The sequence below is a fragment of the Pogonomyrmex barbatus genome, unplaced genomic scaffold (genome assembly GCF_055798465.1).
Source record: "Pogonomyrmex barbatus isolate J1 unplaced genomic scaffold, ASM5579846v1 scaffold12, whole genome shotgun sequence".
In the NCBI taxonomy this organism is placed as follows: domain Eukaryota; kingdom Metazoa; phylum Arthropoda; class Insecta; order Hymenoptera; family Formicidae; genus Pogonomyrmex; species Pogonomyrmex barbatus.
Genome location: NW_028297108.1, coordinates 5880032 through 5900683, shown reverse-complemented (window position 1 = coordinate 5900683; position 20652 = coordinate 5880032). Strand labels below are relative to the sequence as shown.

The following is a 20652-nucleotide window of genomic DNA, read 5'->3' as shown; positions in this document are numbered from 1 at the left end:
CCGCATGCGTAACGGGCAACACGTAAATACACGCGCATTTTTCGATCGCCTGGTGTACAGGTCCACTCGCCTTCAGGTACATTCACCTCCTGCTCGATATTCGAGTGGCCGACACACTTTCGAGTGCGCGCCACGTCGATTGAGCACCGCTGCAAGGCCGCTGCGGAGGCCAATAAGCCGCGAATGCAACGACTCTATCGCAAAAGTAAAACGCGGGAAACGCTAAACACGTCGGTTAAGTGCAGATATCGTTCTCTATACGGTAATTTTATGGTAATGTGGCAAACGAGGACGTACTGCGGTAATGTGGCAAGCGAGGAGACGGACGAAAGTCCGCGTTCTTTCTTGCAGGAAGTTTCCTAAAAATATTAACGTTCGGAAAATGTCAGACGATCGAACAGTTCAGACAATTCAAATTTCAAATTTCAAGATCGTCAGATAATTCAAATCTTACGAATTGAAAAACAGCTTGACATTAAGCTAGATCTCCCTATAATAAAAAAGGTTACAGTGTTGTTAATTAAATTAATTAAAAAAACAAATACAGAATTTGTGGCTAATTTGTTGCTCTAACATAGCGCAAAAACAATTTCAATTTAATATTTTTGCGAAATAATATTATATACAGAGTACCAGCAAAAAGTAAAAATACTGAATTTCCGAAATATTTTTGCGTAAAATTTTTATGGTTGAGTTCATTGATTGGCTAGATATATTATCTTATTGTACCATTGAAGATAACTCAAATTTAAGTCAAAATATTTGGAACTTTTTATTAATAAACTAAATTAAAAGTAAAAATGTATGTTTTACGTACGTCCACAGCGCTGATTCTTAATTTGCCCTATTTAGCCATTAAAATAATAATTATTTCTTACGTACAAAATTCAAATTAAATTGAAATAACCAAGAAAATATTATAAATTCAATTTAATCTTTTATTTAATATTCATTTTATTAAATACTTTTTAATATCACAGGGATATTCTATTGTTCGAATGTTATATATTCAAAGAATGTTATCGAAATGTTCGTATGATATCCTTCGAATGTTATTATAATATTAAATATAAGCAGATAATTTTCATTATATTATCATCCATATATCCGCGAAATATTGTAAAATATTCCCAGAATGTTATTATGATCAAAAATTAATGTTCGTATAATATCCATAGTTCGCATGTTCGAATCTTTTGTCTACTCTAAATATATTATGTAACATATTTAATAATAGTTGGATGATAAGCAGAGAATGAAATATTAAGAGTAAAATAATTTAACTCAAAATCATTCGAATTGCTATTGAATAATACGTTTATACAACGGTAATATGATATCCTGAGACTTCCTTCGTTAACTTAATATGTCGAATCATCATGCCTTTTTGACACGGCTTGGACCTGTTTGAAATTCGTCAAGACGTTCAATTAGCGCGAGGCAACGACTCGCTGCGAAATTAACAAGCCACAATTGGTAGACCGAACGTATGGTCAGCAGATGCTCGAACCTCCCGCACGTACACATGTGCATTCGCACGTGTGTAACACGATACGCTAACTGTCGCTTTTCCATATATTAGACAATACATCACGTTCGAAATTATTTCTCAGTTTGTTTCTAAACGATAATAATATCGACACATCTTATGTAATATATTTTTCCGAAAAATCCGTTTTGGAGAAAAACAGTTTTTTGTTAAAAAATTAAAAAATTGGATTAAATACAGATCTGAAGATAATTTTGTTAAACCTTTAAAATAATATTAAAAATTTTTATTATCATTATATTTAAGCGTTTTATATAATTAATTATTTTAATGGTTCAAAAGATTATTTTCAGATGTCTGGCTAAATTTTTCGATTTCTTTCAGGAAAGCTGTTCTCCACTAAAATATTAGCATAACGACTCAATCATTTATTTGTGTATATATATATATATATATATTCAAAAGTGCGTTCTCGAGGCCATCCTGTATCAGATCCGAGATACAATATTTTCCGTCACGTAAATAGCGTTAAATTCGCACAGGCACGAATTCCGCAAGCGCGACGCTGAAACTTCCTCTCGAATTTCACGTCGGACAAATGTCAAATTCGATTACATCCCAGTGATATCACGCGCGTAATTTCAGAAGGTCGCAAGGCGGTCTATAGGAACGCCTTACGTCACGGATGTAAGGTCTTCACGCGGTGACCTGACGCGAACGATGCGCTCATCGCTCAAATCACAGGGACCGAGAGTCACGGCGGACACTTGTGTGCGACGTGAAAGCGTAGCAAAATTAATTTTCCATGAACAAACGTGTTTATCGCGCACAGCCATCGCTCGGTGACTTCACGGGATCGCGAGTCTCCTGCTAAGTCATAAGCAGACTTAGCTTAGGCTTGTCATTCTCGCGGCGATACGCAAACAGCGTTCGCTAGATCGCGTACATCGCCTTGATTAAAATATCTCTCGATGACGGCACTTCGTACCTTCTCCTTCGTGTAATGAATTATTTTGCATTGCGAGGTCGATAGCTGCCTTTTGCTTTTACGTGCGTTATCTTTTTTTTGTCGTTTGAAATACGTGTGATCCGAAATAGAATGTGACCGAAATGTGAAAATTCGCTCGTTTCGACGCGACGAAAGTCGGACTGAAAGTCCAAACTGCATCGATTGATAAACCGGCCTGGTTACCGGGCGTGTCTAATGTGACTTGTATCGAACTAGCCCGGCCACCAAGGTGAGGCAAACTTTGCTTTCCAATATTCCGATATTCCATACGAATTTACGAGAGGGCGAACGTCGTTATGAGAAAGTTATGCGCGCTCGTCCTATCTCGCCCGTGAATTTGCGAAACTTAATTTCGCGGTTTCCCGGTTCTCCCAAAAGAAAGAACACTCGGAACGAATTCACAGTCGACGAGACACTAATTATTCCTACTGTCTGGTTATTATGGCTCATTTACGTAACGTCTGTTTCGAGGACCCAGCGATGTTCGCGATTATGCCTTGCAATTAAAATACGATGTTTCGACATCTCGGAATATAAAATAGGCACGCGCGTTTCGATTCTGGGAAACATTGTGAGAAAATGAAAGAAACAATAGCTTTCCTCTTGTTCAAGATTAAAATTTTTCATTATTATCTTTGTTTGCTCACGAAAAGAACAGTTTTGCTAAAGTATCTAAAATTTGGACAATCAAAATAATCATGTAGAATATTAAATTGAATATCACAAATGTTAGAATGTTACAAATGTTTGCAAATATTATCATCAATTTGAAAAACCTATATAATTATTGCTTTGGCTCTGCAAAATTATTTTCAAAGTTGTATCTGATCAAATTAGATTCTTTAGGAAAATCATTCTCTTTTAGAAATGTATAACATCAAATGTGAAATAAAATATTACGAGAAATGAAAATACTTCATATATATAAATATTCCTCTTTCAAATTGTACAGTATTATAAAATAACAAGTGAAATATATATACACTATAAATTGGATGCTACCTGAAACACAGATTTCACTTGAAAAACACAATAAAATACATTCATACGCTAGCGTTCAATTAAGAGTGCACCGATGAAAAATAAATTCCCCAATTCACCAACAATTAATAACGAACAGTTAAATGAAAAATTGCTTACATATTGTTGGATATGTTTAAATCGCAATATACATATTAAACACATACTAAATACGCTAAAAATTTCACGATCAGTAAATGCGTTTCCCATTTTTGCGAAATCAGCTTCAATTTTCTATACAATTCACAAAGAGATTTTTGATGAAAGAATAACAATAAACGCATCTTTCTTTTGTTTTGAATGCACTTCGTATGTACTATTAAATATTAATTCTTTAAATAGTAATTCCGAGAGAGAGAGAGAGAGAGAGAGAGAGAGAGAGAGAGAGAAATTGAATTGATTGAATGCAATTGATAAATAAAAAAATTAAACTTAAAGTTCATGTTTTTGTTCTACGTAGCATAAATTCAACAAGTCAATCTAAGAATTTGAAGTGCGATTTATTTTTTAACGCTATCCATCAATTTAATATCTGGAACGACGATGCAACGCACCGGACTTGAACTGGCATACTTGAACTCTTAAACGTTTCCTCTTTGCGAAACGTCCTCAGTTTCGCACGACGCGACGAATACCACATATCGTGTGTCTGATTACCACATCGAATCGAGCGTGCATTTAATATGCAGTTACATCTCTTCTTTTTATGCATCTTCTTTTTTCCCCCTTTTTTTTTCTTTATTTCGCCGAGTTGTCGCAACGAGCCACGAAATGTTATTGCGCGCTAAGGCACGCGAGACCAATTAAATGCGTCGGAAAAGCGTGTGTGGGTGCGATGTCGAAATTGCGTATTCAATAATTTCGAATTAAATCCGCGGTCGGAATCGTCAGAAACGAGAAAATGGAGACCCGAAATGGAGATCTTGTCGATTTGCATACATTCGAACTCGTTCCCGGGCGACTTACGGACTGTCCGGCAAGTTTTTGCTATACATGTCAAAAGTGGGTCGACGTAAACTGAAATAGATGAAAGAAGCTAATTGCCACGTATGACGGGTTTATCGAATACAAAAAGGCCATTTCATGGCGTGTGCCCGTCAAGAAATAATCTCCAATTTGATCTACGAGCAGTGTTAAAGATAAGATCAAGAAAATGTCACACGTAATACAATTCTATTCTGGACAAGATATCCGAAATCGATTTTAGTGACAATTTAAGGTGAGATTTGTAACAGCTTAATGTCGAATTTTAAACACGTGCCACCAATGATTTGCTTGCAATGAACGATATAAAAATAGAATACACCCGTTATAACTCCAAGCACGTGTAAACTTTAAAATCCACAAATATCGAAACTCAGAATAAAATTAAATATTTTCCGCAGAAGAATAATAAAAATTAATAATGACAAATGAAATATTATAATCTCATCGAAGTCTCTCTACGTTCTCTCTTGCACGAACTGTACACGCTTTATCGTTTTCTTCACGTCACGTCACGTAATTCCAAACGAAATTCTCGAACGAAGGGAATATTCTCACGGGAGTGTCTCCGGTAATAATTTAAGAAGTTTCAAGCAATTTATTAAACTTCCCCGTAATGTTTCATAGTCCGCGAGAAAATCGGAAAGCGCTGAAAGAGCTGTTCATGGGTATCTCTATTGCTCTCTCTATGGCGCTCCTACAAACGAGTAACTGTACTTCGCGATTTACTCCTCCGCGCGAGATGCGCGCGCGAAGCGAGCTCGTCGATATACAACGAGATGAGAGACAAATACGTAGTAGATGAAGAGAGAACGTCATTACGTAACTTGGTTAATGTCGATGCCTCTATCGCGAAGGGATTCGCCGACGTACAGTTACAACTCCAGGTCGCTCCAGGTGTTACGAGACACAAGCATCTTTTGTTTGTATCTGAATATATTAAAGCATTACTTTTAGTCCCCTCGCAAAATCTTTAGGACTTTTCCAGGTTATGATAAATTTGTAGAAATACCAATGTAAAAATTTAATAGATTGCATAATGTGATTTTAAGATGGCTGCGATAGACGCAATTTATAATATAAATTTGACATTTAGAAAGAGTCGTGCGTTAAAGTGATATTACAAAATTTAACATTCACATAGGATATAAAACCGAAAAGACTTTCGACCTTTCAAATATTCTACATAAATTCTTTATAAATTCTCTTCTTTGTTTTTTTTTTTTTTTTATATATCTCTCATTGAAATTATTCAGCAAATCCAAGTTTTTTTACGTGCGACATTCCAACATTTCCCTCCGATGAATATTTCGCTTTAAAATTAAATATCATTTTATGTCCACCGCTTGCCGTAGCCATCGAGCGAAACATGTATGAAAGAAGAAACAATATCGACCCCAGTGCGAGGGTTAGTCAATGTTCGGCCAGAAAGGAAACCCTCGTACACGCGACAAACGCGGCACGCACCCTCGCACCCCTCTTGCTTCTATCGATCGTATCGCGGAAACGCAGGTGCTGATCGGCGACTGCAAAACGCAGATGTGATGTGTATGCTGACTCGAATGCGAACGGGGAAAGGGTTGCGTGTGATTTAAATCTCGTGGCTCGACCAGACGAAATTGATCTGTTCCTCCTCTTTTATTTTCTTTTCATTTTTTCCACTTTTCCTAGCTTTTTCGTTTGATATTCAGCAAGAATGGTGCACGCGAAAGAGAAAGAACATGGGAAAACACAAAGCGCATGACTGAATAAAATCTACTTATTCGCAGATTCCGCGAATAAATGTTGCGAAAAGTCGCGATGATAACCGACGGATAATGACGAGAACCGCAAAACCGCGACGGCGATGATAGTTGTGACGTCATCGAAGGAAACATAACTGAGGAAACTATAGGTTTATTTTTTCTATTCCTGCACTGGGCTGTATATTAAAACTTTCTATTTTGCCTTTGTCAAATTTCAAATATATATATATACCTATGTCATTTTAAGTACAACGAGTGTATTTCATGTGTATTTCATGTAACGAGTATGTCAGTTTCAGCTACAAAAAAAACAGACATTATGTCCAACATGTGTGATCACGATGTAGCACACGATTATTTCTGTGCCTTTAAAATCTCTCTACTTCAAACGAATCCACGATTATTCCCATCGAAAGAAGAATGAACGCGTCTATCTTGATATTCCGTCGCAGTTTTTTCGACGGAAATGACGAAATCGCGAAACGTTTCTTTCATCATCTTTCCCCACGATTCAGATTTCCTTTCCTTTTGACACAATACACTTCCGTCTTTCCATTCTACAAATTTTATATGTGACTGCTCTGCAAAACACAATTTCTTAGGGATACCGAGTACCACTGCAATCACAATTTTATGACGTTATGAAATAATTAATAACGTATTTCTTTTATTTAACGCTCGATAAGCCGGACATAAACTGGCCGAGTGTGAAGGAACGCATTGTTTCGCGCTCGTCTCGTAATAAAACTGCGGGTGAAACCTTTAATCGCGGTTGAGTAAGATAGTGGGAAAAGGCAACAAAGAGCGACGAGACGGGTAAGGCGATGACAAGGGGGGATAGATACAGATGTTTCACCAAGTTACCGGAGCCGGGACGGAAGCGGACGGACCGGATGCCGATAGCAAGACCAGGCGCGCGTGCTTCTAGCTCGTAAAAGGCGCACGTTTTTAGCCGATAAAGGTGCGTTTTCTCCCCGGCTACGTGGCGAAGAGCGGCTCTTCTGAGTGCTGCGTAATAGCGTCTGCTTCGAAAGCGCGTCTGCTCTTCGGCGATGTATAAACCACTTTACTTTCAGTGCAGCATGAACGGATCACGAATCTAGTCTTCTCGAATGAATCTCCGCTCCTCGGCGATATATATCCACAAAAAAGAAATAGTCTTAAATCAAGACTAATATTCTCATATTTAGAGGTAAAAATATTTTAATTTTTTTTTTTTTTAACTTTAATTGTAACTTGATTAAATTTGTATCGATGCAAGTATTATTTTTGTACGGCTTGTAAGACTAAAAGTTTTCCATAAGGATTATAATATTTTTGCTTATATGTATAGATATCTTGATTAAAAACTAATTTTTTTGTTCTGTGTAACAGTAAAATCCTGAATTTTAATAAAATATATATAAATTTTAAGATCATTAGATTTCTCGAAAAATGTAAAAATTGCTGTAATGTGATTTTATGTGGTTTTCTATTATTAACGTTGGTAAATTTTAGAACTTATCAAAGCTATATGCAGAAAGACGAAATAGTTTTATTATACAAAAATAAGATGTGAAAAATAACATCAAGCTAATGTGTCTATTTCTTAATGTCCTAAAATAAAGAATGCTAATAATAAAAGACTCAAAAGATGAAAAATCGAAAAATAGATAAACAATAATCAAACTGAATGATCGTACTTATTACTCTTTTATTATTAAAATACAGACAACTGTACAACTGTCAGAAATTAAATGAAAATTAAACGAGCTGATAATAATATTAAAGAGGAAACAAGTATTAAATATACGAAAGCTTTGTTCACAAACAAAACAATAAATTAATTAATCCAAATAATTAATCAGACACAATTAATTAAAATTGAAAAGCAAAGAGCAACTCATATTTAAATAATTAATTTTCAAGTTGTCTCAACTTTTTCCATCTTCGAATAAATCCCAACATTTATCAACATCAATAGACAAAACTTTAACATTACAACTTTAACATTATTCACGTTTTCTCTTATCTTTATATCATAAAACCCAGAAGACGATATAAGATAATGTGAAAGTACGTCAACTTTAATCGACAGCATGGTCTCCAAATAAATTAATCCAACCTCGGATGTAACCTCGGATCACCTTAGAACCAACTTAGAACGAAAGGAAAATGCGCGGAATGTTTCTGTATGAACAAGCGGAATGCTCTCGCTTCCTCTCCCCAGGTCGTGGATGAACTTCACGTTGCGTGAGTCAGGTTTCAGGGCCAGCTTCTGTGCGGCAACGGATGTCACGGGCAGCGCGGAATAAATCACGCGGATGCGTTATGGCGAACGGGTTAAATTGTGTATCGGGTTTTGGTACGGGTTTCTCGCACGAGCGGCGTCCGCTATTATCGCATTCGCCGTACTCGCTGTACTTTAACGTACCGTTATATCCCTCGCTTATATTCCTATCAGCCGTGCGCGTGACGCGTGAATCGACGACTCGATACTATTAATCCTTGATCAGTTCAATCCCCCAAGTCACACCGATCGCAAGAAGAGGGGACCGTAAGAACGTTCAACTAAACATACGTAAATAAATTTATGAATTTATTAACTGTACAATTATTATTACCACCGTTATATTCTTAAATGCAAGGTGCTTTACACAGAAAAAGAAAATTAGTCTTCGAATCAAAAGAAATATTTTCTTTTAAAAATTTTAGTCTTGATTTGATTGAATGTGTGTATTGATGCGTTTATTTTTGCTGAGCTCCGGACTAAAAATTCTCCTCTATATGGAAATTATAATATTCTTGCTTGTGTGAGAACATTTAATCTTGATTTAAGTCTAATTTTTTTGCTGTATTTATTTAAAGAATGTCTGTCCCCGATTGGAGCATGTCAGGTCCGTCGATGCGCCTCTAGAAGTTACAGCCCAGTTACGTTCACGAGACGTTTCTTTCCACACGGCAAGGATAAGATGTCCGTTATAGAGAAGATGGATGTCGCGGCTATGTTGACTTTGCTGATTTAATTTTTATCGCGCAACGATAAAACACAGGAGAGAATTTCAGCGACGCCGACGTAGCAGGGGCTCCGCGCGTTGCACCGAGAAACAGATGGATTGCGCTAGATTCGTAGAAGAAAACGGTACTTTAGAAAATCAAATGGATACTCTTTCTCTTCAAGGGGGAAGGAGAAAGAGAGAGAAAGATGAGAAGATATACTATCCCGCCTCTAATCCACGGCGTCCACGGAACCGTCACCCAGACCGGTATATACCGGTCAAAAAAGTCCGGATTCCCGCTTACCTACGGTTCGCCGGAGATCGAGTAAGGTTCGAGATAAGAAGATCTCACGAGCGAACGCTCCGTTAACCTTTCCAGCTACAGCCGACGCTCGTGGAGAATATTTTTGCCTTGTCGTGGCTCGTAAATGAAGAGCGTCGACAATGAAGTCAAATATGTCTGATTACAAGACTATATAAATTAAGAAAGAAGAAAAAAAGATAGAAGTCTCTCTCTTGCTTCTTCTGAAAGAATATGATCCAGAAATATAAAGATATTATATTTCTGCTGACAGCTTTTAAATCGTTTAGGCTTTACTTATATATGAATTTATTACATATACGCTTGCAAAAATAAATCATTATTGTAGGTATTGTGGTCAATTAAATTCCGCATTTAAATTCATTTAAATTCATATAAATTGTATAACTTGTTTGCTTAATCAAATATTTCATTTGGAAGTCTGAATTATGAGTTTATACATAATTATATTTTGACTGAATTACACATTGACTGAAACAACATTGATTATGCATATATTGACATGATACATTATTTTTTTATCAAAACAATTACATGATTGGCATTTGTAGGTGACCTAGAAATTAATAACTGTTCGCTAATTAACTACTAATTATGATGTGAGAAACATGATAATCTTTAAAATGTCAAAACAACGTAAGTAGAGCATGTCACAAAGAAAGTTCATTAAGTTGTGTATAATAATTGCACGTTGAATTATTTATTTGTAAATTATTTGCCGATTATTTACTTGTAAATTGTCTTCATCAAAAGCAAAAATTAAATTTAATTTTATAAATATTTTTATTATTTATTAAATTATCTTATGCTCAAAAAAATTTTTTAATTTTATGTAATATAGCTTAACGATAAAACGAAATATACGTTAAAAGATAATATCAAATTATGCATTCTTTATGTATTTAATCCTAGAGATATAAATTAAAAACCAGAAAAAGAGAGAGAGAGAGAGATGCGTTTGCTCCAATGTACGATTTCTTCTGGAAATATCGTTAATCCATGTTCCGCTACGATGATTTCGATAAACCATTGCATTTTCTCTTATCTCGATGCGGTAACTTGGTCAAGAACTTAGAAGTTACAATTATTTCATACACGAAAAGAACGGTTCTGCTAACTACTATCTAAAAATCTTTTTAGCCAAATACAAATCTGAAAATAATTTTGTTGGTTCATCAAAATTATTATGGACGCTTAAGTATGATGATAATACTGCAAAATTATTCGATATTCTAACTAGCAATTTAAACATCCTATATAATTATTTTGATGACCCAACAAAATAATTATCAGTATCTCTACTTAATTAAATTTTGAAATACTTCGGTAAAAAAAATCTTCCCGTGTGTTGTTAAACGGACGTAATAGCAGTTATGGAGCCATCATGTTTTCGCAATGGCAATGAGTCTAATACTTTCTCGATAAAGAATTCAACACACACTTTCATAATCACACGAGCGTCATTACGCGATCCGATTCCCAGAGTTAAGTAACATATCCGAATCGAGAGGAAGAATCATCGTTTCTCAGAGGGCGACAGGGCGGGCCGCGAGGATCACACGGGTAATCCAATTCTAACCGCGTGAATTTCCCTTCTTCCTTCTCCCAAGGATAAACAACCGTTTCGCATACTCGCCCTCTCTCTCTCTCTCTCTCTCTCTCTCTCTCATCAGTAGCGTCCGCGAAAGTGTTAAGTTAATGGATCGCATGCTGAACGTGCGAGAACGTAACTCGTTCCGGCTCGCATGCATGCGAAACGATAACCTGTGGACCGCGGCGGCGGTGGTGGCGGTCGGGTCGTACCGTCGATCGGCATTAATTACGAAAACTCCGGGCAATTTTCTCATCTACGCGATAATGGCTAACCGGCATGGCCATCGTCGATTCGCATTGAACGAGCACGTCGCTCACAGGATGCTGCCGCTCATCATCGCTGGGATACGACACGATGACGACGACACCGTCAGTGACGCGTGTCGCACGCGGATCCCAGACATTGTGCCCCGATCGGCACGAGAGAGAAAGAGAGAGAGAGAGAGAGAGAGAGAGAGAGAGAGAGAGAGAGAGAGAGCAATTTTGCGTCGGGGAAATGAGCGCAATGTAATATGCAGAAAAGCGTATCCGCGTATCGCGCGCGCGCCCGCGAAGAGGAAGGAAGAGGTCGAGGATTGCGAAATTGCATTCGCGTCAGTGGAAACGGTATCGTAACAATGAACCGGAAGCCTGAAGGAGAGCGTATTTCGCGGCGAACTGTCGCACGATTAAAGCCGTTTTCAGACGATCTGCTATTCACGTCATTGATACAAAGCGAGGAACATTCCGCCCCGTTCCGCGTCAAACGCTCACGAATGTAATTTTATTCTCTACCTGTCATTCTGAATCTTATTAAACTCCGCGTCAAGTTTCTATCGGAAATGTAAATTTATTTAAATTATTTGAAAAGGTTTTCGTCTCGAGAATGTCAAAAATGGATTTCTTTTTATTTCTATAAATTAAAAGAACAACGAAGAAATATATGGATTTTTTTTATACTATTATAAAATACATGGTCCAATGTTAGATTCTCGGGAATTTCAAAATGTTCATTGTTTTCGTTTGTAGGAATTGAGATTTAAGATCGGAAGATTGATCTTCCTAATAGACAACCATAAAACTTTCACTACCCGGTGGAAAATAGCTCGATGTTGTGGCTTGTAATATGATTTTAACGAGAGTTACTTCTAGCTAGGTAGGTAATAGCAGACTGATCTTCGGTGAAATTTACATTGTACACAATTCTGTATTTTATATGCGGAATGAAACGGTCGTTAACGCCTTGGCAAGAAAGATGAAAGTGAAAACTTCAAACCGTGGCCACGCGAATTTACATACGTCGGTGCGGCGTACCGTGACAAAGATTAAAAGGGTAAATACAAATGAGATCCTGGTACCCCACGACGCGATATAAATCTCATTTAAATACACAGTTAACGATATAATAAATAATTCAATATAATAAATAAATCTTTATATAATATGATAAATAAATCTTATCCAATTTTATTCGTAAATGTTCATACATGATGAACAAGAATAAGAAATTAAATATAAAAAATTAGGAGCAAAAAATGATTTTTGGAAAAACAAAAATTGGTGCTCTTGGTACTCTTATCGAATACACATTAAATATATATCGAGATGTAATTTTCTATTTTTAATTTCTCTTTCCTTATTTATTTTTCATCGCGTCTAGACTCTAATACTGTTTATCCGAATCCGAAAGCAAAAAAAAAAATAAAAAAAAAATAAACCCTCAGCGGAACCAGAAAGCTACGTTTCTCCGCAATAAGATTGTATAAAGCGCACGGAGACTCATATCGATTCTCGGAGTGCATGAAAGGGTTGAATCCTGGCCATTCAGCCGGGCATTCGGACCGAACATACGATGAACCTTGGAAGGGTCGATCGCTGGACTATCCGACCCTAATACGATTCTGCGGCGTGGTCAGTTGGTATCGGTCAGGGCCGCGATCACGGCTGAATTTTCTAAGTCGCGGTTGCACACGGCGCATAAGAGCATGGTCGGGCGAACGCGAAAACGGTTCTCGTCCTTTCACTTCCACAAACGAGGCAGACACATCGACCTAATCGCGCTCGATAGCACCAGTGGCGTAAGTAAGAAAACGAACCTTTCATCCCTCCCTTCACCCAAGTGAGCTAAACGCAATTATATCATTCCAAACTCACGGCGCTTTCAGCGGGATCGCGTTAGAATTGACGTAGAAAATCACATCAAATCGAAGACCAATTCTGAGAAACGTAACAACATAAAGATATATTAAATCTTTCAGAAATAAAATATTCAAATAAAAAAATGGTATAATTCTAGTTATAATGGCATTCTCGGTTTTTTTCTCGTATTTAATAAAATTATATATTTAAATTAAATCACAAGAGAGACTGTTTTTTTTATTACACTGAGGACTAAATTTGTTGATTCAAAGACATATTATTTTATTTATTGCGACGGTTAACCGTGCCGTCAAACAAATATTAATTCACAAAAATTCACAAAAATATTAATATAAATTTTTGTGATATTATTAACATACATTTAACTTGAATATATAAATATTTAAATTAAAGAAATCACCACGAACTGAATATATTTCAGTCAAGTTATCAGCTTTCTTTTTCAGTCTACTCCCGTTGTTTGTACCACAACTTATTTCGGATTTCGGAAAGATCTCGATCGATGAAAGGAAGCTCGCGCGTTTACAACAAACAGGAATCCAGGATTCCAGATGGATTAGGAAATCTCACGCAGGATCAGCCACTTCTCAGGATTTCGCAATCCTTCTCTAAACGTTCTCGCGTTCTCTACGCCATTGAACGGAGCAAGTACGGGAGTACGGGAGAGGCGAGCAGCACCGGGAGAGGATTTCTGGTGCAATGCACCTGTGAACTCGCGAGAGAGCATTGTGCAACAATTAGCGGTTGAGACGACCGTGCTGGCCGATGGCGAGCCACCGCGCTTCGTGCTCGCCTTCCTTCAGGAAGGAACGCGGCGTCCGTCACGCGCGAGAACGCCACACCGCCCAGCACAAAGGCAGAAATAAACAGACCAGCCGAGGATACATTATTCCCTTTTTTAAGATATTCCCCTTACCCGAAAGAGATAGGGAAGGAGCAAAATTGTCCCCAATCCTCGGCTTGCCCATCCCACGTTTTAACTCCCTTATCGTTATCGAAAATGTCGTCGTAATTTAGAAGACTTGGGGTGACTTGCAAGCAAACTCCAATTAACTTAATTGGCGATTGGCTTATCAAGCGATAATATCTGTGCTACTTCGTTAACGTGGACGGGATAATTAATTTTTTGTTACTTAACCCGGAAAGAATTTTTTCTTACTTTACCCGGAAAGAAAGATTAGATAAGAATGACAAATTATATAATTAAAAATTCTGTTTCAGGCTTTTCCAGACGATTAAATTATTAATTATTAAATAAAATAAACAGTGTATGATAAAACGTAGAAAAGATTAGCGCTTTGTCGAAAATTTGTTTAAAAATTTGGCCAGATGTAGGAAATAAATTTGTTGGTTCATCAAAATAATCATGTAAACTTTTATATTTTAGTATCCACTTCAGATGTGCAAAATAATTATTGCGATGGCTTAACAAAACAATTTTCAGATCTAAATTTTTAAATACCTCAGCAAAACCGTTCTTCCCGTGTACCAGTTACAACTAGTTATAACAGTGTGCTTTCCTGAGAATTAAAAAGTCGGGAAATTGCAGTACAAGGCACGAGGGACCTAGCGAGTCTACAAAACAACGCGAACAATTACCTCGGCGTGAAGAAATGCGCGACCTTCTTACGCGATGTTTTTTTTTGTTTCACGATTAACTGCAACGCGTTCGTGAAATCTAAAGCGTCAAACGCGCATGCCGGTCGTAATTCAAGAAGTCACGTGAAACCCGGAATGAACAGGTCTGGAGTTGATTACGTGCCTCTTGCTATCGCGCGCGTTTACGGCGAGAAACCAGCGAGGATCTACAAATACGACGCATCCGAGAGAGAGTCCCGACAGTTATTATACCCGACACGAGGTGTCCCTTAATTTAAGCATGCCGTAATTGAGCCGTATAAAGTAATTTAAATGCTTAAGAGAGAATAAAGCTGTCACTTTGAATACAATATTACTTGTACTAAATGTCAGGTGCGAACGTGCGAAATTTCGATGCCAATTGCGGAAATTTTATATGCAATTTATCGATGTGGATTCGTGGAAAAAATGGGTTTTACTGGAGAATTAAAAATTTGACTACGAATCTGAAAATTATTTCGATAGCTCAACGGAATTATTTCAGATCTGAATTCGATCAAATTTTTAGATACTTCAGCAAAACTCTTCTTTGCGTGTAGGAACGTTGGAAGTTTCTATGCCGTTCGTGACAAGGAATTGCGAGTTTAATACTACGTTTAGTGGGATTCAACAGATAATAATTAATTTGACAAGTAATTTAAACTTTCGCCTTTGTTTTGAGAGGATATATATTAAAATTTCATATATCGTAATTTTAATATGTGTGACAGACTCATCGAGTCAATGATATCAAGCACTTTTGCAACTCGATATACCATAAGTCTGAAATTACTGAATGTCGAAGTTTGTTGATGAAGCATAATAATTTAATCTCCATGCATGCAACTTTAATGAATCCTTTAAACACCGCGGTACCTTGCTCTCCGAAACGGCGTGCACCTTGCTATCACACAACGAATATCAGCAATTGCAATTTTTCGAAGGAACGGTATCGAGCATGCGAAACGTTAAAAAGGCCTCGCATACCAGACGCACATGTCGAGCGCATAAAAAAATTATTAATAATATTTAATCAATGTAATTATCTTATCTTCGTTTCGCGTTAACTACCGGTTTCGCTCGTATCGAGCGAAACATGTGTTTCGACTTGTTTAGATCAGACTAAACACGCGATGCGAGCAAGTGCCATTTGGTACGGTTGAAAAATCGCGTATAAATTAGAGCTCGAGTAGTGAGAGTTAGAATACAAGTACAATACAAATAAAAAAAATTAAATTGAAGATTGACATCGCAAATTAATTAATAAATGGCGGTTTTTACTATGTTATGTAAATTTGCATCAGCGAAGTATAAATTAAAAGATATATTTTGCAAAAAAAAAAAAAAAAGGGGGGGGGGGAAATAACGCAAAGTAATTTTTATGTAATTTATTTCTCGGTTGTGAATTCTAATCTTCAGTCAATCTTCAATCTCCCACTCGCCAGTCTGACGTAAATTTATATTAAGGTTTGTTTTCTAATTTTGCATTATACTAAAACTGTTTCGCTTTTGTCAAAAAGCTTTAAATATCTATTTCATTTTAGTACAATGTATTTTAGTACGCTAAGCTACGAAAATAGATCAATTGATTACGACCGAATCGCGGATTTCTGATTTACAAATCACGCGGGAATTAGCGATTTTTTTATTACGCGAAGCGAAGCGTTGTTACAAAATAATGTTATGTCGGCGCGCGTGTATATAAACGCGTTTTACACCGTGCCTCGCACGGCTACGCAATCACTTCGTAATCACTTATGAACAACGAAAGTATAATATCTTGCACGATATACAAGATGATCTGTTATCGATGTTGCAATCGACGAGAATCGGATAATTACTTTGTAAAAAAATAAATAATTTGAGAATTCTGTTAGAATAAAATTTTGCGCGAAACTTTTCTTCCAAGAGATTGTTATTTGAATAATTAAAAATTATTAATGAATTTTCTTCTTGTTTCGTCTCGATCATTATAATTTCGACAATTACTTTGCGCTATCTTTTTTTCTATAAAATATATCTTTTAATTTACGTTTGACGCAATTGACGCAAATTTTAACATAAAATAATTAATTTTCGACATCAAAAATCGTTTTAAAAAAATCTTTTTTTACATTCCCAACTTTTCTTTTTATGCAATTTTTCGAAATTGTACCACCAGCAAACATCCGATTGTGCACATAACATCGTTCAAATTTGAACATAACGCAAAGTTATGTTATTAATTAATCTTTGACAGTATCATTAATCTTTTCGGCCGATCTCTCATACAAGTGTTATAACAATGTTCAGTTATGTGTCCACATCGTCCAAATTTTAATCTAACGTAAAGCGTTATTAATTAACTCTTGACAGCATCAGTAATTAATCTTTTCGATAAAATTCTCCTCTACATTCCCAATTTATGTTTTCAAGCGAGATCATCATTCGAAATCGCATCGTCAGTAATTGACCGACCTCACACACAATTATTATAACGTTTCGGTTACGTGTTCATATCGTTCAAATTTGAACCTAATGTAAGGCATTATTAATTAATCTTTCCGACAAAATTCTCTTCAACATTCCCATTTACTTTTCATGTGAGATTCATTCGAAATCGCATTGTCAGTAATCAACCGATCTTTCACACAATTATAACAATTATTATAACGTTTGATTACGTGTCCAAATTTGAACCTAATGCAAAGCGTCATTAATTAATTAATTAATCTTTCCGACAAAACTCTCTTCTACATTCCCAATTTATTTTTTCATGTGAGATCATCATTCGAAATCGCATCGTCAGTAATCGCCGATCTCTCACGCAGTCATCATAACACAGCTAAAACATCCGGCTATGTATACACGCAGCGTCGGGTGTCCTGGGGCCCCACGTGTGCCTCCACGGCGCGGCATTGTCACGCGGAGACGCGAAAACCGCGAGTCTCGCTTTTTTGCTTACCTGACGCGTCGTCCTGAGCCAGGCTGTAATCCGCGAGACAGATGAGGAGGAACGCGGCACCGAACTTCACTAATAACGTCGCCAAGTTACCCATCTCTCCGAGTCGACATAATTCCCCGTTACGGCGGCGAAAGAGAGAGAGAGAGAGAGAGAGAAAGAGAGATCACAGCGCGGCGCCGCGTAAACTCATGATCGTCCCGTTACATTTGCAGTGACGCGCCACGCGGAAACACATCCACCCCGTTCGACGTTCGATGGCATACTGATCACTGATACCGCGACGCGCAGGGCCGCACTCTCGCGGTTGACGCACGGAAAATCGGCCTGTTGATTGCGCCTTACGACCATGGTGGCGCGTCGTACGCCAGAAATCATAGAGAAACCGTCAAATGAAAGTTTGGAAAAACAATATTCGGCTTACGATTGGCGTAGCCAATAAGATGCAAATCTATAATATATTTATGTCGTATCATAGAAATATTTAGCGGGAAATCTGGAAACTGATTTTTCTAGTAAATTTTTAGGAAAAAGAAGAACATTACTTTTTTTATTTATAATATTCGAAATAATTATTGTTTGTCAATATACATATATTATATAATAAAAAATAAACATATTTTAATATTTTTTTATTCTATTTAAATTATATTAATTTTTCAAAGGTTATTTACATTTGATTGAATTTGTATATAGTTCACAAATAAAAATTAGAATTTTAATTCTTTATTTTTAATTTTTTGTTTTATATTTTTTTCATTGTGTCTAAGCCCTTCGGATTCAAATTCAATAATCCGAGAATAAGGAATAAAATATAAAAAATTAGAAAGAGAAAATTACGTTTAATTACTTTTAATTGATGAAAAAAAAGCTTGATATTTCTTATGTATTGAAGTATGATTTCCCTGTATTTAATTTTTTGTTCCTCATTCCTCTCATTGTGTCTGAGCTCTCACGTATGCGAACAAAGGGTGAGCAAGGGAGTGTGACGAACTCGACGCCATGTTAAATTACCGATCTTTAGGACAACTTCCGACTAATTCCGATTAGTGTTTAATATATCAAACAATAGTACTACACCAATGCATAACTGATTCTTTTTATTTAACGCGTAAAAAGATTAGATTAGGGATAACGAATTGTGTAAACATTCTGGCGCAAGCGATTCTAACGATTGAGTTAATTACTGATTAATCGAAGTTTGGTCAAAGTCACTATTATTTACTATTATATCAATATAAATTAACTTTAATCTTATTTTTTAGTCTTTTTCTAGTTTTAAAATAAAAAAAGATAAAAAGTAAATCAAAATGAGATTCAAATAAACAGACATTTATAAGATATCAGGCATCACTGATGAAAAGGAAGGCGAAATATAAATTCATACAGAGTTGTTAGCGAAACAAAAAAAAATATTCTTTTTCTCTTTTTTTCCATCGCTTTTTGAAAAAATTCCTTGACTGAAACGAACATAAAAAAAGTATATAAAAAATTTTATTAATTACAAATATACAATAGGAAATAAATAGAAAATGACAAAAGACAATATAACTTTTAATTATGTCTGCTAATGACTTTAAATCGTTCATTATAAAATTGAAAAATATTTGTGATACTTTTTTAAATAATTTTAAACATTTTATTTAATAATTTTTTTAAAGAAGTAAAGCTTAAATTTAGAATTAATATAGTAATTTAATTTTATATTAATAAATTTCTTAATTTCTCAACTTTTTCCTAGATTTCCTAATTTTCTTGGATTATTTTGTAATCCTCTGACTTCTGTTTTGTTTTGATTATATTGATCATTAATAATCCACTACTATATTTTAAAAAATCAGCGATGAGCGTTTCTGATTTTTAGATATGTACATTGTATATACATACCTGATGATGGTCCAGTTTCGAGAGAATAATGTGGAAGATTACAATTAGACATGCGAAGGCAGCATCACAATTGCGACATCAAAGCGATCAATTACTGCATAATCCACTATTGTCAACATCCAACGCAACGATCATGATTTTTTATACAATTATAAGATTCGTTCTAACAGTAAAAAAAATCGCGAGAGAAAGAAAGATATCAGTGAATATTGTAGCGATGCGTTCCGCGACTCAAAATATAATTTAATATCTGTCAAAGTAATATCTGTCATTTTCAAGGTATCAAAGTCGAATTATTTGATCCGAAAATATGGAATCGAAAAACGGTAACGAGAGTGAATTTCTTAAACGCGTTTAAATTCGTGCGAATTTCATAGGAATTGTTTATACTTTGTCGATTTATATAATGAAATATTTTCCATTAATAAATAACACTGTTTTCGCGCGAATCATTGCCCTTATTACTATAAAAATCGTCTGTCATCATTACAATGTTACAGCGGCCATTATCGGAATTATAATTAGGAAAACTTTACCTACAATTAGCTTACAACACATACACACACACACACACACACCCCACACACACACACGCGCGCGCGCGCGCGCGCACACATATCGTGTTTTATTATTTATTATATTTATATTACACAAAGATGTATATTTTTTTCTCTCTTAATCGTATTATTGTATTGATCTTCAAATACAATTCGCTGATTTCTCTACCATTCCGTATTATTAAATAGAGTTTAACCAATATCTTTCTTAATAATTATTAACATTAAACCAGGTCACAAAAAAAAAGAAAGAGATGAGTACATCTATCCGACTCGAGAAAAAAAAGAGAAATACACAGGATAGACAAAAGTCAGAGAGAGAAAAAGAGAGGAGTGGAGAAAGAGAGAGACAGAGATGGAGCGGACGAAAA

The 20652-nt window shown here is 36.0% G+C and overlaps 1 protein-coding gene across 1 annotated transcript in view; it reads right to left on the bottom strand.

Annotated features, from left to right (window-relative positions):
* Nucleotides 1-18117, bottom strand: part of T48 (FU domain-containing protein T48) — a 29425-nt gene extending 11308 nt beyond the window's left edge. The window contains exon 1 of the mRNA XM_011644727.3: nt 17841-18117. Within this exon, the coding sequence (XP_011643029.2) occupies nt 17841-17934 (94 nt within the window). The 5' untranslated portion in view covers nt 17935-18117. The remainder of the gene's footprint in view (nt 1-17840) is intronic.
* Between the last annotated feature and the right edge of the window lie 2535 nt (nt 18118-20652).